At 35.7% G+C, this 24,066-nt stretch overlaps 1 protein-coding gene across 1 annotated transcript in view; it reads left to right on the top strand.

The window, feature by feature from the left end:
• NEDD1 (NEDD1 gamma-tubulin ring complex targeting factor) overlaps positions 1-17,788 on the top strand; it is a 52,127-nt gene extending 34,339 nt beyond the window's left edge. Inside the window, exons 11-15 of the mRNA XM_032493587.1 lie at positions 906-1,108; positions 1,935-2,088; positions 10,072-10,228; positions 15,541-15,607; positions 16,042-17,788. Coding sequence (XP_032349478.1) covers positions 906-1,108; positions 1,935-2,088; positions 10,072-10,228; positions 15,541-15,607; positions 16,042-16,146 — 686 coding nt within the window. The 3' untranslated portion in view covers positions 16,147-17,788. The remainder of the gene's footprint in view (positions 1-905; positions 1,109-1,934; positions 2,089-10,071; positions 10,229-15,540; positions 15,608-16,041) is intronic.
• The last annotated feature ends 6,278 nt before the right edge of the window (positions 17,789-24,066 follow it).

The following is a 24,066-nucleotide window of genomic DNA, read 5'->3' as shown; positions in this document are numbered from 1 at the left end:
AAGTATTTTTATGAAAATTAAAAGTGATACTGTGTTATCTATTGCTGTGAAACAGACAAATTACTCTGACATTTTGAAGCTTAAAAGAACGTTTATAATCTCCTAATTGTGGGTTAAGAATCCAAGCATGGTTTAGCTTGTCGCCTTTGGCTTCAGGTATCTCTTGATACTTTAATTAGGGTGTCAACAGGTGCAGTCACCTCAAGGCATGACTGGGCAAGGACTGCTTCGAAGCTCATTCACGTGGCTGTTGGCTGAAGAGACCAGCTCCTTCCCGTGTGTGCCGCTCCACAGGGCAGCTGGCAGAAGGGCAGCTGGCTTCCCCCAGAGCTGGTGCCAGAGGGTGAGAGAGGGCACTTGAGATGGAAGCCACAGTGTGTGACTTAATCTTGGAAGAGAGATCCCACCACTTTCGCTTTATACTCTTTATTGGAAGCAAGTTCCTAAGTTCAAAGGGAGGGGCTTTCACAAGGGCATGGATCCATAGCTGAAGGCAGGGATCATTGGGAGCTATCCTGGAGGCTGCCTACCACGATATATACCACAGACATATACCACATTAACAGTTTTCAGTTGTCAGAAACCAATACTGACTAAACATTCATTGTATTTGCAGTTTTCAATATATTTTCATATAAAATATCTCTTTTAAGCTTCACCACTCAGGGAGATAGATTGATATCATCCTTCACATTTACAGAACAGGAAACAGTCACAGACAAGTTTTGAGTTTTACCCCAGAGTTCACATGAACTAAGGTGCAGAGCTGACAAATTAACCTGTTGTCTGAATCCAAATCCAAGTCTTTTTACTGTATTAACCTATCGTGTTAAATGCTTTCCTTTAATATCCAAGGTTGGGGAACATCATATGCAAGTGCTGATTTTTTTTCTCTTCTTTTTCAGGCCTTGACTTCCTACCACAGTTGAACTCAGTGTTTCCTCCCAGAAAAAATCCAGTAGCTTCAAGCACTGCAGTACTGCATTCTAGTCCTCTTAATGTGTTAATGGGATCTCCAGGGAAAGAAGAAAATGAAAATCATGATCTGACAGCTGAATCTAAGAAAATGTATCTGGGAAAACAGGAATCTAAAGAATCCTTCAAACAGGTATCTGCCAGAAAAGGATACGGAACTCACTGTGTGTGTTTATCACTAGCAAATATGGTAAAGCTTACCACTAGAAAACAGGCAGTTGCCAGTGGAGATGTCCTAATTGTTGAGTGCTGTGTACTTAGTAGGTAGAAAATATTCTTAAATCTTGATGCCACTTGTTAAAAACTAAAAGATACCTTTGAAATCTGTCTTTGGCTATGTAGGTGGTAATAGCAGGTATAACCTTATGATGTTTCTTCTAAGACAAGGTAACTTGATTTAACTGTCTGGGTAAGAATATTCTTTAGAATGTATTTCCATTGCAGCAAAAAGCACTAAATTGGTGGTCAAATCATTTACCCTAAGTCTTAGAGCAAATTGCTAAGAATGTAATTCATCATTTGTACCTTCTGCTGTAATCCTATATAGAATGTGCTGTTCAGTATGTCTGTTTATTTTCATATTATTTTTTTAGAATGATACTGAAAAAGATACTTAGGAAGCGCAAAAATGTCTTTTGACTTACTTTTCAAATATTTCTGACTAGTTACCCCATGAGTTTGTTTTTGCCTGTGACTGTCATTTTAAATGACATTCAACAGCAGATTCTTAGTAAATAAGCTTTTCCTCATCATGTTATCATTGAGATTGTTTTTCATTAGTAAACTTGATTTATTTTGCTACTGGTCCTAGCAATATTTTTTTCTCCTTTAGTATCCCTTCCTATTTTTCTTTTTTCTGACCCTACCTACTAGAAAAAAGAGAAAAGTAGGTACAAATTATCAGGATAATACAAGTAAAACCAGAATTTAAATATTAATTGTTTATTTTAAATGTGAAGTTTCCAAAATTGATCTCGGGTGCTGAAACTGGAAATCTAAATACCCCTCCATCATCTAACCAAACAAGAAGTCCTGAGAAATTTGAAAAGCCAGAAAAAGAAATTGAAGCCCAGTTAATATATGATCCTCCAGTCAATGGATCCTCAACTCCTAGTAAGTACATAAAACTTTCTGATGTTTGAAAGTGTTAAGTTGAAAACTTCCACTGTTTAACTTGAAAAGGACAGATTAACAGAGTGATCATAGATGAAGAAGTTCAAGGAGTTTAAAATTTATGACACTTCTCTAGTGTGTGACTCTCTTATTAGAAGACAAATGTATATGCAAGGTTAAACTGAACCACACTGATTTGATACTCTATGGGTATGAATTTCATTTTCAATCTAATATGTAAGGGTATTTAGTATGGCCCAGATAGGAATATAATACAGGGCCTTTTGGGAGACGGAGAAGATGGCGGAGTAGAAGGACGCTCGCAGGTCACCCTCTCCCACAAATACACCAAGACCCACATCTACAGACCCACTCAGCCAACCAGAGCACCTGCGGAACTCCAACAGAACATCGCCCTCTTCAAAAGATAAAGACGCCAAAAATCTGGTAGGAGAAAAGGAAAAAAGAAAGAACAAAAGGCAAAGCAGCGCTGGACAGGTCCCGCGGGGAGGGAGCGGCAAAGGAGGACTGGCGCTCGCTCGCTGGGTCTCCCCTCTCCAACTGAGAGGCCAGCGGGACGGAGGGGGAGCCTCCGAGGCTCGGATCTGTACAGAGCAGCCCTTGACTAACAGAACTAAGTTAAAGGGGCACAGAGCGTCCCCCCGACACCTAGCCTGAGACGCGGGTGGCAGCGGTGGGCAGGGCCAGGCTGCACAAGCCGGGCGGAGGACGGGGGCGGCTGCACAGGGGCAGCCCCGGGGGACTGCAAGGGGCTGCGCGCCATGGCTGTGGGTGCACAGGGCAGAACAATCTGGGCCCTCCATAAAACAGCAAGGTTGATGTGCTCTAGGGGGACGGGGGCACACCCCCATCTTTGAAAACCCGCGGAAAGTTTTCGGGGGAAGAGAGGCGGGGCTCAGGCACAGCCGCCATATCCACCGCACTGAGCACCCAGGCGGGGGCGGGGGCGAAACCTGCATCCGCACCGAAGAGCTTAGCAGCCTCAAAGGCCAGACTGAGACTGGCCTGCAGCCCGGGGCAGATAGGATCCTTCCATCCTGGTCCCTCAGAGAACTAGCTCCACAAAGACAAACAAGGAGCTGGGTTTTGGCTCGGAGCAGGGACAGGGCTGTCCCTCGATCTTCCCCGAGCCCACCTGCGGAGCGCCGACCAGGGCTGAGCGCGCAGCCGCACAGAGACCGGAGCTACCGGCGGTGCAGGTAGAGGGAGAGCGGCCCCCCCGCCTTTCGGGCAGGAACACAGCCCCTGACCGAGGTGCTGGGAGGGGGCACGACCCGCCCTCCTACCTGGCCAGTCTGCAACATCTGACTGCGGCATCCGGAGGGGCAGCGACCTGCCCGCCCACAGTAGAGAGCTGCGCCTGACCCAGTGTTAGGAGGAGGTGCAATCTGCTTGCCTACAGGTGCTGGGAGCAGCACAGAAGAGGGCGCCAATGGAGGGCCTCTGAAAACAGTAAGCTGAGCTTCCAAAACAGGACGAAGACAGAAAGACTTCACATTAAAAGCACACAGACTCCAGGAGAACACCGACAACCCCCCCCTTTTTTTTTTTTTAAATCTGTTTTTTACCTGTTCTATTTTCTATTACTCTCTTAATTTTTACTTCTTAATTCATTTCTATTTCTCTTGGGTTTTGATGTCCTGCTATTGATTAGGCACAGGTTTCAAATACATCTATTCATCTCCCCCCCCCCTTTTTTTGTAAAGGTTTTAGAAGGACGTCTCAACCCGATTAATACTCTGCTTCAACTCACTCTTCTATTATTCATTATACACTGTTTTCAAACCCTCTTTCTCCCTTCTTTTAAAATTCTCTCTCTCTCTCTCTTATTTTTTTTTCTTTTTTTCCTAAGTTCTATTCCTAAATAGGCATCAGATAGATAAAATCCTTAAGGACCAAAATAAACAACTGATACTCCATAAACCACAGTGCCAAAGAGGTATGAGCAAGATGAAGAAGCAGAAGAACCTTTCCCAATTAAAAGAACAAGAGAAATCCCCTGAAAGAAAGATCAACGAAATAGACATCGATAGCCTACTAGATCAAGATTTCAAAAAAGGAGTGATCGAATTGCTGAAGGAATTAAAAGAGATAGTGTTTAGAGATATAAAATATGTCAAAAATGAAATTGAAGCTATAAAGAAGAGCCAAGTAGAATGGTTAAACTCATTGACAGAGATGAGGAATGATCTAATAGCTGTGCAAAGCCGACTAGATAATGCAGAGGAACGAATTAGTGATCTAGAAGACAGGGCAATAGAAAGCACCCATTCAGAAGAACTACAAGATAAGCAAATAAAAAATAATGAAAATAGCATAAGGGACCTATGGGATAATATAAAGCATCCCAATCTTTGCATAATAGGGGTCCCAGAAGGAGAAGAAAGATCAAAGGGGATTGAAAAGGTTTTTGAAGAAATCATGACTGAAAACTTCCCAAACGTAAAGAAGGAATCAGATATCCAAGTACAGGAAGCTCAGAGGGTCCCAAACAGGAAGAACCCAAATAGACCCACACCAAGACATATCATAATCAAGATGGCCAGAGTCAAGGATAAAGAAATGATTCTAAAGGCAGCAAGAGAAAACCAAAGAGTAAGTTACAAGGGAACCCCCATAAGGCTCTCAGCTGATTTCTCTACACAAACACTACAGGCCAGAATGGAGTGGCAAGATATATTCAAAGCCCTGAATGAAAAAAAGATGCAGCCTAGGATCCTTTATCCAGCAAGGCTATCCCTGAGGATAAAAGGAGAAATAAAGAGTTTCACAGACAAGAAAAAGCTGCAGGAGTTTAGCAACACTAAACCCATGCTAAAAGAAATATTGAAAGGGCTATTCTAAATAGAAAAGCAGCAGGATGCTACAGAAATGAGAAACACACAACTGGAAAGGTGATAACTCATGAATTACAAATAAAGTAAACATGAAATTATAAAAGAAGACATACAAATTACTGAGAGTGGGAGAGGGAGGCAGGGAAATATAGAATATTTTTTTCTTTCTTTTTTAAATTTTTTTTAACAGTAGGATGGGTTTGAGATTATGTTACTATCAGTTTAATAAAAACAGTTATAGTAATGGGTTGATAGATTTACAAAAAAGGGTAACCACAAGCCAAAAATTTACAAGGGAGTCACAAGAATTAAATAAAATCCATGATAATACAAAGGAAAATTACCAAACCACAAAAGGAAGAAGAAAGGAACGAAGAGGATATACCAATTCAACTGCAAAGATAAGTTCAAAATGGCAATAAACACACATCTATCATTAATTACTATAAATGTTAATGGACTAAATGCTCCAGTCAAAAGACACAGAGTGGCAGACTGGATAATAAAGCAAGAACCTTCAATATGCTGCATACAAGAGACCCACTTTAGGGAGAAGGACACATATAGATTGAGAGTGAAAGGATGGAAAAGGATATTCCATGCAAATGGAAAAGCCAAAAAAGCAGGTGTTGCAGTACTGATTTCAGACAAAATAGACTTTAAAACAAAGGCCATAAAGAAGGACATTTTATAATAATTAAAGGAGTGATACAAGATGAGGAAATTACACTCGTTAATATATATGCACCCAATATAGGAGCACCTAAGTACATACAAGAATTACTAACAGAGATAAAGGGGGATATTGATGGGAATACAATCATAGTTGGAGATTTTAACACTGCATTAACATCACTAGACAGATCTTCCAGACAGAAAATAAACAAGGCAACAGAGAAATTAAATACTACAATAGAAAAACTAGATTTGGTGGATATTTTCAGAACATTACACCCCCCAAAAATAGGATATACATTCTTTTCAAGTGCACATGGAACATTTTCCAGGATCGATCATGTACTTGGGCACAAAAGAAACCTCAACAATTTTAAGAAGATAGAAATTATCTCAAGCATCTTTACTGACCACAATGCCATGAAACTGGAAATCAACAACAGAGAAACAAAGGAGAAAAAAAGGAAAGCATGGAGATTAAACAATATGTTATTGAGAAAACAATGGATCAATGAGGAAATCAAAGCTGAAATTAAAAAATACCTTGAGACAAATGATAATGAAAGCACAACCACTCAAAACCTATGGGACACAGCAAAGGCAGTGCTAAGAGGGAAGTTTATAGTGATACAGGCCTTCCTCAAAAAAGAAGAACAATCTCAAATAAACAATTTAACTCACCACCTGAATGAATTAGAAAAAGAAGAACAAAAAGCCCCAAAAAAGCAGCAGAAGGAAGGAAATAATAAAGATCAGAGAGGAATTAAATACAACAGAGATTAACAAGACCATAGAAAAAATCAACCAAACCAAAAGCTGGTTTTTTGAAAAAGTAAATAAAATCGACAAACCTCTGGCCAAACTCACAAAGAAGGAAAAAGAGAGCACAAATTAGCAAAATAAGAAAGGAAAATGGAGAAATTACAACAAACAAAATAGAAATACAGAATATCATACGAGAATATTATGAAAAACTATATGGAACCAAACTGGATAACCTAGAGGAGATGGACAAGTTTCTGGAAACATACTGTCCACCAAAACTGAATCAAGAAGAATCTGAACGCTTGATCCGATCACTAGAAAGGAAATAGAAATAGCAATTAAAAACCTCCCTACAAATAAAAGTCCAGGACCGGACGGCTTCACCAGGGAATTCTACCAAACATACAAAGAAGAACTCATACCAGTCCTTCTCAAACTCTTCCAGACGATTGAAAAGGAGGGAATACTCCCAAACTCATTCTATGAAGCCACCATCACCCTGATACCAAAACCAGGCAAAGACACTACAAAAAAAGAGAATTATAGGCCAATATCACTGATGAACATAGACGCCAAAATCCTCACCAAAATTTTAGCAAATAGAATCCAACAACACATAAAAAAGATTATACATCATGACCAAGTGGGGTTCATCCCAGGGACACAAGGCTGGTTCAACATACGCAAATCAATCAGTGTAATACATCACATCAACAAGAGAAAGGACAAAAACCACATGATCATCTCAATCGATGCAGAAAAAGCATTTGATAAAATTCAACACCCATTTATGATAAAAACTCTCGCCAAAGTGGGTATAGAGGGAACATATCTCAACATAATAAAAGCTATATATGACAAACCTACAGCCAGCATAGTACTCAACGGTGAAAAACTCAAAAGCTTCCCACTAAAATCTGGGACAAGACAAGGCTGCCCACTATCACCACTCCTATTCAACATAGTCCTGGAAGTCCTAGCCACAGCAGTCAGGCAAGAGAAAGAAATAAAAGGGATCCAAATTGGAAAAGAAGAGGTAAAAGTGTCATTATATGCTGATGACATGCTACTATATTTAGAAAACCCTAAAAGGTCCACACAAAAGCTACTAGAGCTGATTGAAGAATTCAGCAAGGTAGCAGGTTACAAAATTAACGTTCAAAAATCAGTTGCATTTCTTTACACTAACGGTAAATCAACAGAAGAAGAAAGTAAAGAAACAATCCCCTTTAAAATAGCACCCAAAGTAATAAAATATCTGGGAATAAATCTAACCAAGGAGGTGAAAGAATTATACACAGAAAACTATAAACCATTGATGAAGGAAATTAAAGAAGACTTTAAAAAATGGAAAGATATTCCATGCTCTTGGATTGGAAGAATCAATATTGTTAAAATGGTCACACTGCCCAAGGCAATCTACAGATTTAATGCAATCCCTATCCAATTACCCAGGATATATTTCACAGAACTAGAAAAAATCATAATAAAATTCATATGGAACCATCAAAGACCTAGAATTGCCAAAGCATTACTGAAGAGAAAGAAAGAGGCTGGAGGAATAACTCTCCCAGACTTCAGACAATACTATAGAGCTACAGTCATCAAGACAGCATGGTATTGGTACCAAAACAGACATATAGACCAATGGAACAGAATAGAGAGCCCAGAAATGAACCCACAAACTTTTGGTCAACTCATCTTCGACAAAGGAGGCAAGAATATACATTGGAATAAAGACAGTCTCTTCAGCAAATGGTGTTGGGAAAACTGGACAGCAGCATGTAAAACAATGAAGCTAGAACACTCCCTTACACCATATACAAAAATCAACTCAAAATGGATTAAAGACTTAAACATAAGACAAGATACAATAAACCTCCTAGAGGAAAACATAGGCAAAACATTATCTGACATACATTTCAAAAATTTTCTCCTAGAAGAAATAAAAGCAAGAATAAACAAATGGGACCTAATGAAACTTACAAGCTTCTGCACAGCAAAGGAAACCAGAAATAAAACAAGAAGAAAACCTACCGAATGGGAGAAAATTTTTGCAAGTGAAACTGACAAAGGCTTGATCTCCAGAATATATAAGCAGCACATACGACTCAATAACAAAAAAATAAACAACCCAATCCAAAAATGGTCAGAAGACCTAAACAAGCAATTCTCCAAGGAAGACATACAAATGATCAAAAAGCACATGAAAAAATGCTCAATATCACTAATTATCAGAGAAATGCAAATCAAAACTACAATGAGGTATCACCTCACACCAGTCAGAATGGCCGTCATTCAAAAATCCACAAATGACAAATGCTGGAGAGGCTGTGGAGAAAGGGGAACCCTCCTACACTGCTGGTGGGAATGCAGTTTGGTGCAGCCACTATGGAAAACAGTGTGGAGATTCCTCAAAAGACTAGGAATAGACTTACCATATGACCCAGGAATCCCACTCCTGGGCTTGTATCCAGAAGGAAATCTACTTCAGGATGACACCTGCACCCCAATGTTCATAGCAGCACTATTTACAATAGCCAAAACATGGAAACAGCCTAAATGTCCATCAACAGGTGACTGGATAAAGAAGAGGTGGTATATTTATACAATGGAATACTACTCAGCCATAAAAACCGACAACATAATGCCATTTGCAGCAACATGGATGCTCCTGGAGAATGTCATTCTAAGTGAAGTAAGCCAGAAAGAGAAAGAAAAATACCATATGAGATCACTCATATGTGGAATCTAAAAAACAAAAACAAACAAACAAACAAAAACAAAGTGTAAATAAAGGACAGAAATAGACTCACAGACAGAGAATACAGACTTGTGGTTACCAGGGGGGTGGAGAGTGGGAAGGGATAGACTGGGATTTCAAAATTGTAGAATAGACTACACTGTATAGCACAGGGAAATATACACAAAATGTTATGATAACTCACAGAGAAAAAAATGTGACAGTGTGTATATGTCCATGAATAACTGAAAAATTGTGCTGAACACTGGAATTTGACACAATTGTAAAATGATTATAAATCAATAAAAAATGTTAAAAAAAAATACAGGGCCTTTTGAAAATGGGTCATTAACTATCTGAAATTGTCTCCCCCACCCCCCATATTAAAGTTCTGTCCATAGAGTTCATGTCACAGACCCTAAAAACTTGATCACATTTAAAAGGATATTCGGTTTGGCAAGAAGAGTTATTTATACAAAACAACTCTTTGTGTAGAAGCAGCTCTTTTATATGGATACCTGTATTTTAAGGTTTCTGTGGATATATTGCATTAGCTTAAACTCGAGGGCTTTGCCTGTAGCACTATTTTACTCCTCTGTTCTTCTGTTTGTTTTTAATAGTCTTGGTTTATCTAGTTGGTGGTGCAGCTTGTCACATTCATCTTTTAAAAGAGGAAATGGTTCAGAGATTCTTCAAGATTAATTTCTCTTGTATGTTATTACATTAGACAGTTGGCCATTTATATATATAGATAAATGACTATTAGAAATAATGTTATAGAAAGTTTCTAAGATTTGTATTTCACAGTGAATTTTTCTAAATGTCACAGGAACACTATTCGTTACCAGTTTCTCAAGTTTTCCATTGCCAAATCATATTTAGAAATGTTTGATGTCTCTTAGTCCAAGTTGACTATTTATTTTCTCCATTTTTTAATTTCAGATCCAAAGATAGCATCCTCTGTCACTGCTGGAGTTGCCAGTTCACTATCAGAAAAAATAGCTGATACCATTGGAAATAATTGGCCAAATGCACCACTGACATCTGTTCAAATCCGTTTTATTCAGAACATGATACAGGAAACACTGGATGACTTTCGGTAGTTGGGAAATTACTCTTTCTAGACCTTAACTGGCTTTTTTAACTAGATGTAAAACCATAAGTAGTATTGGTGGTTACTAACTTTGCTTAGGTTCTGGGGCCCATAAAACCATAGAAAACATGATGAGTTTTGTTGATCTTGAAGTACTAACTTTATTGTACATCAGCTAGGAAAAGGCACATTTCCCTAGGCAGGTATTGGATAACTTGGCAGGGCAGTCTAGCAGCCAGGTGCCATTGTGGATTTTTTTATCATCAAAATGTGGACAGATTCTGGTAAGCTCAAACGGGATTCTTATAGTATTTATAGATCACCTATTAAGTAGGCTATGTGCAATAATGTAGTAGAGAAATATATTTTTAAAAGATATTTTTAAATCATTTAAAAATTTCTGAATATGTTTAAATAGAATGGATCGAATGTAATACTTAATGTTCTTGCCTAGAGCTATCCTTGTCTTCTCATTCTTTGAATTTTGAACATTGTAAGAATATTCTAGAATGCTTTTTCCTTTTACCTATCATCTTAATATGTTTTGAAAGCTATTTTCAGTTATTTGAATCTTTGTATTCTTTTTCCCTTTCTGACCCATAGTTATGTAGTATTCTTGCTCAGATTTGGAATATCATGAGCAAGAATATTGGAGAAGATGTAGTTTTTATTGGTGCATGTTTCTTTTTAATGTTAAAAATGTTTTGAAAAAATATTTTTAAAGAAAAATAATCATTTTGACATTTATAATGTGCCTAGTATATACTGATACTAAGGATACAAAAATCAATGGTCTGCCCACCTTACAGTTTAATTGGGGTAGGTGTAGTGTGTCCTGCTATGATGTGTTTCTTTAATGTGAATTAATTTATTTGTAAATAGGCAGCAGTAACAATGTGATGGGAAATTTTGTTTCATGCAACAGCTGCCAAAACAAAGTACATGAACACAGGTGAAGGCAGCAAACCGCCTCTCAGTGCCCATCTCTTCCTATTCCCTTCCCTTTAACTTGGTTTGGCTGTGTGCTCTGTGTTAGGAAGTGCTTATTTTGTGATTGTTCCCCATCTTTGGGCATTTTATCCTCCATGCTTGACAGCCCCAATCCTCTCTTTTTCTTTCCCCTTTTGTCAAGTGGCCCTCCCTTTTTTTTAAGGTAAAATCTTTGATTATTCAATAGTTAAACTTTATGAGGATTTAAATTGTTTTTGTTAGTGCTCTGGTTACAAAGTTGCATAGGTTTTGAGTGGTCTGCCCCAGTCCTTTCTCCTCGAGTCTTGTTATTTTCTTTTCTTCTTTCTTTTTTTCTAGTTTTATTATTTCAAAAATACTTAAAAAGGTAGATCTCACATTAAGTGTACAATATACAGTATTATTAACTATAGGCACAATGTTGTACAGTAGACCTCGTGAACGTATTCATTTTGTGTAACTGAAATTTTATACACGTCAATTAGCAAATTCCTGTTTTCCCTTCTCTCCAGCCCCTGACACCCATAGTACTGTTCTTAGCTTCCATGGATCGGACTGTTTTGGATTTCTCATATAAATGGGATCGTGCAGGTTCATCCATATTGTCACTTCAAGATTTCCTTCTTTTTAAGGCTGAATAATATTCCATTATATGTACATACCACATTTTTTCATCCAGTCCTATAATTTTCAATACACAGTTTTAAAGAATATGAGGTATTTCAGGAATGCATATATAAGGCAAAATAGCAGAATTGTCCGGGTACAGCCAACTACAATATAATATGAATAAAGAAATGTTGGAAACACAGAAATGGAGCAGTTCTGCTGTGGCAGATTTAGAAAGAAGTCACTGCCCTGCCTTCAGCTTTCAGCATGCCTTGCCTGCCTGCACCTGGGGTGTGGGGGTGGGTAGGGGCACCTCTCCATCAGCCATAGGAAGCTTCCGCCTGGCACTCAGGGAGCACCCAGAATGGCTCAGAGGATTTCTGTAAATTCACCTACTCTGACTTCAGCCTTCAGTAGGTCTTGTCTGCTGTATGTTACAGTGGAGGGTCAGAGGTGGGTACTGAGAGGCTCTGTTAGCTGTTCTCCCTCAGCTCTGGAGGCGGCCTTCTCCATGAGGGCCTGGAGTGCTTCAGGGGGGTTAGTCTCAGTTTTAAGTCTTCATGAGGCTTAATGCATCTGTGACTTAGGGGCTCTCTCTCAGCCCTCCTGCTCTGCCCCTAATTTTTAATGTGAGCACTCAATGAAGGCCTTTGGCGAAAAGTTGGTGAACAAGTGGAGACTTTCTTGTTGGCTGGGACTCCTTCCTTGGGGTTCAGAACTGTTGTGACAGTCTTCACTTGGCCTTCAAAAATCTATAAAAATTTCAGCTAGTTCTTACTCTATTAATGGCAGCTTTCTTCCTCTGCTGCTTTGTCAAGGATGAAAACAGTTGTAGGCTATTCTCCTAGAGGGACTCATCATTTTCTGGATTTTAGTTCATTTAGGTTTTTTTTTTTTTTTTCACTCAGAGTTGAATTTATTTTAAAATGTATGATTCTGTAGGTTACATGGTTTGTTCTCATTATTAGGGTTGGCGAGATTACATCCTAAGCAGAAGTCTGTTGGTTTATTTCTCTTGTCTTTCAAGATTTCAGTTTCTTCTGGCAAGCAAATCACTTTGATCCTGTGCTTGCTGGGCTTTAGTTTTTCTTAGGGCTAGTTTATTTCTCGTTTGCCTTTATTTGTGAGATTTGGTCTGTGCCCTTTTAGGATGTCAGCTGGATGTCTTGAATATTCACCAGGCCTTTTTATCTTGGTGGGTCCTGAACTTTAACGTGCAATTCTCCAGTATCACAAAGCTGCTAAAATCTTTTTCTCCTCTTTAGCAGTTACTTTATGCTTGGTTTCCTGCCATCTAACTCAGTACAGGCATGGCTTACGAGTCAGAGATGTCTCCAGGGGAAATTATAGTTTCAAGTTTACTTTCTGCAGATACCGTCTTTCCAGAACCTGGGACCTTGCAGCCTTGGCTGCTTTAGCAGTTCCAAATTCTAATACTCCCCAGCCCAGTAAGACTGTCTCAAACTCCAGGCCACTGCTTTTTAGTTCAGCCTCTTTCCCCCACACTGTGGAATCAGCACATTCCCCAGAGGGAAAAGCAGAGGTACATGTAGAGCTTATGTAGTAGACTCCCCTTTGTAAGACCCAGCCCTTCCAATCCTGGCTGCCTTAGTGGTTCTGTGATGCCTTTACTTTTTTGTTGTTTGTCTTTTAATACAGCTTTTGTCATACCTAAATTTTTAAAAATACCCTTATAGCTGCAACAGAAAAAGTAAGGTACTTAGGAATAAATCTAACCAAAGATGGTAAAGATGTGTATAGAAAAACATTTTAAAATTTTATTAGAAAACATTAACATTTAAATAAATGGGAAGATTGTATGAAGTTATCAGTTCTTCTAAACTGGTCTATAGATTGAATGCAATTCCAGTCACATCCCAACTGGATGTTTTGGAAGAAGATGATGAGATAATTCCAAAATGTATATGAAAGAAGGAAGATCCCAGAATAACTAAGACACTAGAGAAGAATAAGTTTAAAGAGAACTTAACTTGTCAGATGGATCGGCTATAATTAGTGTAGCATTAGCACACAGTGGACAAATTACCCAAAGGAATCAAACAGGCCAAAAAGAAGCCTATGTATATATGGAAATGTGATATATTACAGAGGAACTGTATAGATCCTTGTTCCATGCTATTTAAAAAATTGGTTCCACAAAGAGTAAAAGGTTAAATGTAAAGGGAAAATTTTTAAGCATTATAAGATAAGTTATGTATGACTTCAGGGTAGGGAAATTATTTAAAAATAAGAGGGTATACTACCTATACAAATATTGATAAATTTGCATTAATATTGGGTTAGTAAATTTGAGAATATTAACAGGAACTGTGCATCCCAAGACATCATTAACAAAGTGAAAAGAAAGATATCTGCAGTGCTCATAACCAACAAAGAATCAGATTATGTTAAGAACTCTTATAAGTTGTTTTAAAAAGACATTCAATAGAAAAATAGTTACAAGACACGGACAAGCATTTCACAGAAGAGGAATGGTATATGAACATAAGGAAAGATGCTTAAGCCTACAGATTAATCAGAACTGAAAATGCAATGGGATACCATTTCACACCCAGTAGATGGGAAAATACTGTAAAAAGCCTGGCAACACCAGACTTGGTGTTGAGCTGGAGGAACTCAGAGTGTGTCCACCGGTACTACCACCTCGGAAAATAATTTCTATTTTGTTAAGTCTGAATAGTGTACGTCAGGATCATACCTATAGCTCAGTGTGTCTACTCTTGGAATAGATCACGTATGCAAATTGGCACATGGGAGATACATATACACGATTATAACAACATTGTAATAAAAACTTGAAAACAATTCAAATTGACAGGAGAATGTGTACAAATCAGTGAATTAGATAGAATGGACCTTGAAAACATGGTACTGATTTTTTTAGTGTACACTATTCAAGACTACATAGGATATGGTACCCTTTTTGTAATGCTCAAAACCAACCACAACGAACATTTATCAACTACAGATTCTATGTTATATAAATACATATATGTGTATATATATATATATATTTTTTTTTTAAACATTTCTTTGCTCAACAAAATTCAGCATAGTAGTGACTTATTTCTTGGGCTACACAAGGGGAAACTTCTATGATCTTGGTAATATTGAAGCCCATAAGTTGTGTGGCGGGTGACTGGGTGTTCCTTTTATTGTTATATGTCATAACTTTCATGTATTCTTTTATAGGCATGAATTAATTGTATTTTATTGAGTACCTCTGTTACCACCCAAATAGGCCCTTTCCATTCTGCTGGAAGTTTTTTTTTTTAATAGTTAAGACATTGATAACAGTTAAAATGTTCATTCTAATTTAAACCTGTCTCTTTAATGATAATTTTTATATTAAGGAATGTAGTGTAGTGAGAGTTCTGGAGGTAGACAGCCTGGGTTTATATCCTACCTCCATCATTTACTAGTTGTGTGACTTTGGATAAGTTATAACTATTCTGTGACTCATTTACTTCATTGGTAAAATGGAGGTAATAATTGCACTTAGTTGTGAAGATTAAATAAGAGTTCGTACATTTAAAGTACAAAAACCAATGCCTAGCACACAGTAAGAAAATGCTAGGTACACTGGCATTTTTACTATTGTAATAATAATTACTAACATCCAATAATTTGAAACACTTAGAAGAGTTTAGCCAGTTTCTTGAATGATCTAGAATTGGCAAAACTGATAATTCTAATAAATATTTTACTTTCTTCCCTAGAGAAGCATGCCATAGGGACATTGTGAATTTGCAAGTGGAGATGATTAAACAGTTTCATATGCAACTGGTATGTATGATATATTTTAAATGGGCCTAGTTGTGGATTTAAAAAGTTCATAAAAGAAGTGATGTATTTTTACTTAGTTATATCTAGTTGCTAAGAAATAAACAGGGAGTTTTAGGAATGTAATAAGTAAAATAGATTTTAACTAGTCCCCCTTCTTTGTAATCTAAGATAGTTAAGGCTGCTTTTTGACAGCTTTTTTTTTTTTTCCCATTTAGCAAAAAGCTTCCCAAATATTCAAATACTAGCTTTCCAAATACAGAAATTTCACTAGTGATCTTTCATTTATATTAACAAAGTAAGGGTGGTTAGGTACAAAGAATATCATTTAGCTAGTTAACTGAACATGAGAAAAATGATAGCTAAAAGTATGTAAAACAGCTTGCCAAATAATGTGAAATATTAATAATTTTATAAGTATTTCCCCCCTTTTCTAGAATGAAATGCATTCTTTGTTGGAAAGATACTCAGTAAATGAAGGTTTAGTGGCGGAAATTGAAAGACTACGAGAAGAAAACAAAAGACTACGGGCACACTTTTGAAATTTCACTGAATGTTTTGTAATTTGGGAAGCTTCTGGCAACACAGAACTACATGAAATCAGTATTGTTTTCATGGCCTCTAGGAAAAATTTTTTTCAAGTAAAAGGGTGATGGATTTTACACCAACACTATTTCATCTGTCAAAAATATATTTTTATATTAAAAACTGTATACTGTATACTGTATACTGTATCATCTGCCTTATAGGAAAGTCAACAGGATCTTTATTTTCTGAAAGCTTTAGCTATACACTAAGTGCCCTTTTTCACAAAAGACAATTGTGCAAAAAAATAGGTTATGTGTGTTTTTTAATCACCTTTTTAAAACAGATAATATTTTTGGTTGCCTTCCAAATTTTTTGGATGTTTGATAATTAAAGAGTTTGATAGGTCTTCTATTTTTATGGAGAAAGTAATTTTAATTGGCATTTTGTGTTTCTAAGCAATTGACTAAAAAAACACAAGGTTGGTTAGTAATTATTTTGTTAACTTGAAGTCAAGTATGACTATTATATGATTATTACTTGTACATTTAATAAGAAAATTTTTGGAATTTTGAATTGCACAGATTGCATTATATCTATTGCATTTATACTACTGTATTATACTTCTGACAAATATACACTCCTGGTTGGTATATTTTAGCTAACTTCACTTTACCTATGAAAGCTATTAAGGGCTTATAAGACTCAATCAGAACTGTGTATCTGCTAATTATATCATGAATTAATAATACGCAAAATAATACTGTCAAATTTCAATCAATATGATTCAACTTACAATCAGTGAAAATTTCCTATTAGATACTAAACGTGATAGTATTAGTGCCATTTTTTTTCTTCCCAAATGGGGTGTAGCTTATTTTGTGGTTTATATCATTTAACTTTCTCTAATTCTTTATGTGCTGTGTGTACTACTTTTATATTATTGGCCTTACTATAAAATAAATAAAATTAAAAAAATAAAAATAGGAAGGTTAATTACCAAAAGAATTCACACTTCTTTGACAGTAGGCAGATGTGAACATCTACCTGCTGGGATCTGTACTTTTAGTGGTGTAAGATTAGGAGACCTGCTGGCTTGTTTACCTTCTTGTAATCTCTTGTCCCAAAGATTTAAACTATGTACCTTGTATACAGCATTCCTGCCCAATTTTGACTTCTGAGATAAAAGTATTTACCAAAATAAAAAATCTAGGTAGCTTACTAACTTTTTCCCCCAAGTGATGGAAGATTTTAAAAATATATTTAATAAGTGTAAACATACTAATAATTACTTCAAGAAATAAAAACAGAAGTTACTTTTTTCTAGTGTGGCTGAGAGAATACATTTTTATTAAAGCATAAAGGGGTGCTAATATGACTTTCTTCATGACAGGTTATGAAAGCATTATGACTTGTAACAAGTTTTTTTTTCTATGTATCATTATCAAACAGGTTTAGAAGACTTAAAGGTATGTTTTGCTACATGCTGTTATTTAAATCAATATTTTCCTATTGCCTTTTTTTATAAATGCACATAGTGTGTATTAAGAGAGGTTGGATAAATAAAAAAATTTAGTAATTTTATGTGTATAGGTGAAACATTTTTGTCATGGAATTTAAAAGATAAGTACAAAAAATAAAATTTTAAATGATAAAAATGGGAAACCTGAAATTGAATTTTTGCCTCAGGCCAAGATGGAATAGTAGAGATTGGATTTACACAGCTGAAGTTTTAAAAGATGCAAAATACTTAAAATAGTTTTCATATATTGGATTTCTGAAAATAAGAAACTCAACTTAGAATTCTATATCTAGTGAAAATATCTTTCAAAACTGAAAATGAAATAAAAACCTTTTCAAGCCACACACCTACATCAATTGATCTTTGACTAAGGAGGCAAGAATGTACAATTTAGAAAAGCAAGTGTCTTTGACAAGTGGTGTTAGGAAAGCTGGACAACCACATATAAATCAGTGAAGTTAGAACACACCCTCACATCATACATAAAAATAAACTCAAAATGGCTTAAAGACTTAACACATAAGGCAAGACACTATAAATTTCCTAGAAGAGAACACAGGCAAAACATCTTGACATAAATTGTAGCAATGTTCTCCTAGGTCAGTCTACTAAGGTAATAGAAATAAAAGCAAAAATAAGCAAGTGGGCCCTAATTGAACTTCTAAACTTTTGCACAGCAAAGGAAACGATAAACAAAAAGACAACCTACAGAATGGGAGAAAATATCTGCAAAGGATGCAAGTGACAAGGATTTAATTTCCAGAACATACAAGCAGCTCATTCAACTCAATAATTAAAAAACAAAACAAAACAAAACAAAACAAAAAAACAGAAAAATGGGCAGAAAACCTAGAGACATTTCTTCAATGCAGGCATACAGATGGCCATAGGCACATGAAATGAAGCTCAATATCACTATCAGAGAAGTGCAAATCAAAACTAAAATGAGGTATCACCTCACACCAGTCAGAATGACCATCATTAAAAAGTCCTCAAACAATAAATGCTAGAGAGGTTGTAGAGAAAAGGGAACCCTCCTATAGTGTTGGTGGGAATGTAATTTGATGCAGCCATAATGGAAAACAGGATGGAGAGTCTGTAACATGCTGATTGCCATGTCACCCAAATCTGGATGACATTTGTGTTTCCTCAGGAGTACCCAATCCACAGTGGATGATCAACCTGTTAAAAAACTAATAATTACCATATGATCCAGCAATCCCACTCCTAGGAATATATCTAGAGGAAGGTAATTTGAAAAGATGCAAGCACCCCAACGTTCATAGCAAAACAATTTACCATAGTGAAGACATGGAAGCAACTTAAATGTCCATCAACAAATGACTAAGTAAAGAAGGTGTGGTATATATACACAAGAGAATGCTACTCAGCCATAAAAAAGAACAAAATAATGTCATTTGCAGCAACATGAATGGACCTAGAGATTATCATACTAAGTGAAGTAAGAGAAAGACAAACATCACGTATCACTTACATGTAGAATCTTTTAAAAATGGCATAAATAAACATTCACAAAACAAAGAGACCACAGATAGAAAACAAACTTATGGTTATCAGGGGAAGGATAAATTGGGAGTTCTGGATGTACAGGTACTAACTACTACATATAAAAATAGATAAACAACAAGGTCCTACTACATAGCACAGGGAACTATATTCAACATCATACAGTAACCTGTAATTAAAAAGAATATGTACATGGGTATAACTGATTCACTATGCTGTACATCAGAGACTAATACGACACTATAAGTCAACTATACTTTAATTAGAAAACTAAACAAAAACAACAAAAAAAACTTTTTCAGATCCAGAAAGGCTGAAACAATTTATCAAAAGATTTGCCCTGCAGGAAAGAGTAAAGGTACCAGATAGATTCTGTTTCAATGCAAAGGAATGAAAAGCAACAAAAATGATAAACATGTGAACAAATATAAGACTTTTTAAATATTTAAATTATCTTTAAATAGTAATTGACTACTTAAAGCAAAAATAATAAGGCATTTTTGTGGTTAACGTATGTAAAATGAAATGTCTGACAATAGTATCGCCAAGGGTTGGAGAAGGGAAATGAAGTAGACTACTCTAAGGTTCTTAACACTGTGAAGCAGTATAATGCTACCTGAAAGTAGAACGTTATAAACTAAGAATGTATACTGTAATCTCTAAAGCAACCACACACACACACACAAAAAAAGTTATAACCAGTAAGCCAACAAATATGGTAAAATGTAGCCATAAAAATAATCCAGAAGGAGGAAAGAAAAGAAGAGGAACACAGAATTGGACAAACAAAAAAACCCAGCAAAATCATAAATTTAAGCAGCATCCTCAATAATTAGTAAAATCATAGATTTAAACAGCATCCTCAATAATTACATTAAGAATAAACTGTCAGTTATTATTATCAGATTGAGTCTTATTTTATCCAATTGTATGCTGAATCCATGAAATCCACTTGAAATATAAAGACAAATAGTTTAAACATAAAAAGAAATTTAAAAATCAGGAAGTATATTGAGCTGAATGCAAATGAAAACAGAAAATTACCATGATTTGTGGGATCGGCTAAAGCAGTGCTTACAGGGAAATTTATATCATTAAATATCTGCATTAGAAAAGGAAATAACTCAAGTTAATGATTTCAGTTTCCCCCTTAAGCTAGAAAAATAGCAAGTAAAATCCAAAAGAAGCAAATGAAAAGAAGATAGATTAGAGAACTCAATGCAATAGAAAACAAAATTGATTGAGAAAATCAGTGAAATTAAAAGCTAGTTCTTTAAGATCAATAAAATTGATAAGCCTTTAGCCACATTGATGAAAAAACAAAAACAAAGTCCAAATTACTAATATCAGGAATGAGAGAAGTGACATGACTACAAATTCTACAGGTATTTCTGATGAAGAAAATGCCAAACCTAAATGGCTACGCTGGTGAATGCTTTCAAATATTTCAAAAAGAAAATATCCCAACTCTCAACAAATGCTTCCAGGAAATAGAAGAGGGGATAATTCCCAACTCACTCTTTGAGGTCAGCATTAACCTAATACCAAAGTCACAAGAAAACTACAAACCAATATTGATCAGAAACACAGATGCAAAAGTATTAAAATTTTAGCAGTTGGAATCCAATGATGTATATAAAAAAAGACAATACATATGACTTACTTAGGTTTATCTCAAGAATGCAAATTTGGGCTAACACGATAAACTAACATAGGAAAACCATATAATCTCAATAAATAAAAAAAAATTTGACAAAATTCAACTTTTATTTCTGATAAACTCTGCAAATTAAGAATAAAAGAGAACATCTTCAACTTGATAAAGGGCATCTTGTTTTAAATGATTTTTAAAAATTGAAGTATTGTTGATTTATAACACATTAGTTTCAGGCATGCAACACAGTGATATATTTTTTACAGATTATACTCCATTTAAAGTTGTTACAAAATAATGGCTATATTTCCCTGTGCTGTACAATATATCCTTATTGCTTATTTTATACATAGTAGTGTATATCTCTTACTCCCATACTCCTATCTTGGCCTTCCCTCTCTCCACTGGCAGCCTCTAGTTTATTCTTTATGTCTGTGAATCTGCTTCTGTTTTTTTATATACATTTGTTTTATTTTTTAGATTCCACATATAAGTGACAACATAGAGTATCTGTCGTTCTCTGACTTATTTCACTAAGTATAATACTCTCTAGGTCCATCCACGTTGTTGCAAATGGCAGAATACGCATACATACACACACACACACACATCTTTATTCATTTATCAGTTGATGGACACTTAGTTTGCTTTCATATCCTTGCTGTTGTAAATTATGCTACTATGAACATTGGGATGCATGTATCTTTTCAAATGAGTGTTTTTTCTTTTCTTCAGCTATATACTCAGCAATAAAATTGCTGGATCATATGGTAATTCTATTTTTAGATACAAGGCATCTTAAGAAAAATCTGCAGCTATTTTCATTTTACTTAATGGTGAAAAACTGAATGTTTTTTCCTTAAGATAAAAGACAAAGCAAGAATGTTCACTATCCCTTTCCATTAAACACTGTATTGGACTTTCTAGCCCAGACAGTTAGGCAATAAAAAGAAGTAAAAGGTATCCAGATTACAAAGGAAGTAAAAAAAAAGTCTCTTCACAGATGATATATTCAACTCTATAGAAAACCATATGTAATATATTAAAAATCTAAAACTAAACTTAACAAGGTTATAAGATCAATATACAAAAGTCAGTTGCATTCCTATATATTCGCAAAAAATTAAAAATGAAATTTAAAAATCAATACTATTAACAATAGAATCAAAAAATATGAGACACTCAGGTTTAAATTTGATAAAAGTTATGCATAACTTGCACCCTGAATTCCACAAAATGTTACTGAGAGAAAGTAAACCTAAATAAATGATACGCCACGTTCACGGACTGGAGGGCTCAACATTGCTAAATGTCAGTTTTTCCCATAATGATTTGCAGATTCAGTGTAATAAAAATTTTAGCAGAAACTATTTTTCTATTCAGCTATATCTAATTTACTATTCACCTAGTCTGGTAAGTATTTAATAGTAGTCTGGTGAGTATTTAATAGTACCAATTTCATTTTTCAGCTTAGAATTTCCATTTGGTTCTTTTCTATAGTTTACTAATTCTCTGGTGAAATCTTATAATTTAATTCCTTGAATATATAAATTTCAGTTTTCTTTTAAAATTGAAATGAATTTTTTTGTCAACTATAATAAAACTATAGGGAAAATGTGTGTATATATGTGTATGTTTATCACATATATTTCATAGTTAATTTCAATTTGTCTTGAGAAAACAGTTTAACATTAAACAAATCCACTATTTTAAATCACTACTTCAAGAAATTAAGAATCCCATCTCAATAGATACAGAAAGAGTATCTGATAAAACTTTACAATGATTTATGATAATCTAATTTAGTAAACTGTTACTAAGTTTAAGTTTGTGTGCCTGAATAGTAAATTAGACATAGCTGAGTGAGGCCAAAAAACACTGAAACGTCAGAGTTTGGAGCAGAGAAAGGTTTATTGCTGGGCCGAGCATGGAAAACGCATGGCTTATGCCCAGATAACCCCAAACTCCCCAAAGGGTTTCAGTTGAGCATTTTTAAAGGCCAGCTGACGGAGGGCATCCCAGGGTATGTGATCAGCCATGCACAATTCTGATTGGTGGTGATCAATCCTTAGGTGCCAGAAGGTCTGCGGGCTACATGCTCGTGATCATCAGGTAGTTAATTTCTTCCATTTAGTGGTGGTTTTTGCATCTGAAGCATGCATCAGAAGATATGCATGAGCTACTATTATCTGGGTACTGCAGAGAGGAGCTATAGCCAAGGATGGTGGGGAGGGGAGCTCTGTCCTGGGAAGTCCACATAGGATCCTGCTCGGTTACAAGCTATGAATAGAAAAAATATTCCTTATTCCGAGAAAATATATCTTCCAAAAACCTACAGCAAATCTGTTTTCTTTTTTAATTGAGGTATAGTTGATTTACAATATTACATAAATTTCAGGTGTATGACAGTGATTCACAATTTTTAAAGGTAGTGCTTCATTTATAGTTATTATAAAAAATTAGCTATATTCCCTGTGCTGTACAATATATCTCTGTGGCTTATTTATTTCATACATAGTGGTTTGTACCTCTTAATCCCCTATGCCTGTCTTGCCCGTCCATTAGTTATTTTAAAGTCTGTGCCTAATAACACTAATATCTGGATAGCCTAGGCAGTTATTTCTATTTTACATTATTTCTCTCAGTTTTTGGTCACATTGTGTCAACTGGTCTTCGTGAATATTCCTCTACTGAGTGACTGATATCATTATGAAAAATTGTGGAAAACTTTTAGTCTCTTAGTGCTGGTATCTCCTAGAGAAGATTTACTTTCACTGTGACAGGCAGCTGGGTGAGGGGAAGAGCACACCCATGTCACCTTCATCCAGTCAGGTATTGAGGTGATTCCAAGTTGAGCTTAAATTCTTGATTTCTTTTTTGACACTCTTTATTTACATAGAGCTGAGTTTCTGATCTATATTGTTATTTTTAAGATGTAACCCTTCAGAGTTCCAGCCAAACCCTTGGGGTTCCATCAAGGCCATCCTACTTAGCAAGTCATGAACTCTTAATTTTTGTCTCTCCAAGTCTGTATTTCTTTTCTAAGTTCTGCTTCTTACCTGATACCAATAAGGTTTAGATGAAGAAAAATAATAATAAGGTTTAGATGTACTACTTTGCAGTTGAAGTTTACAGAATGCCAGACAAGCTAATACTGTAGATAATCACTGTATATTTCTAGTAAAGAATTATTTTATGTACTGAATTATCAAAAAGTAGTGTTTATTGCAGTTA

The sequence above is a fragment of the Camelus ferus genome, chromosome 12, assembly GCF_009834535.1.
Source record: "Camelus ferus isolate YT-003-E chromosome 12, BCGSAC_Cfer_1.0, whole genome shotgun sequence".
NCBI lineage: Eukaryota > Metazoa > Chordata > Mammalia > Artiodactyla > Camelidae > Camelus > Camelus ferus.
Note: the sequence above shows the minus strand (reverse complement) of the source record. Positions and strands in the feature narration are given on the sequence as shown.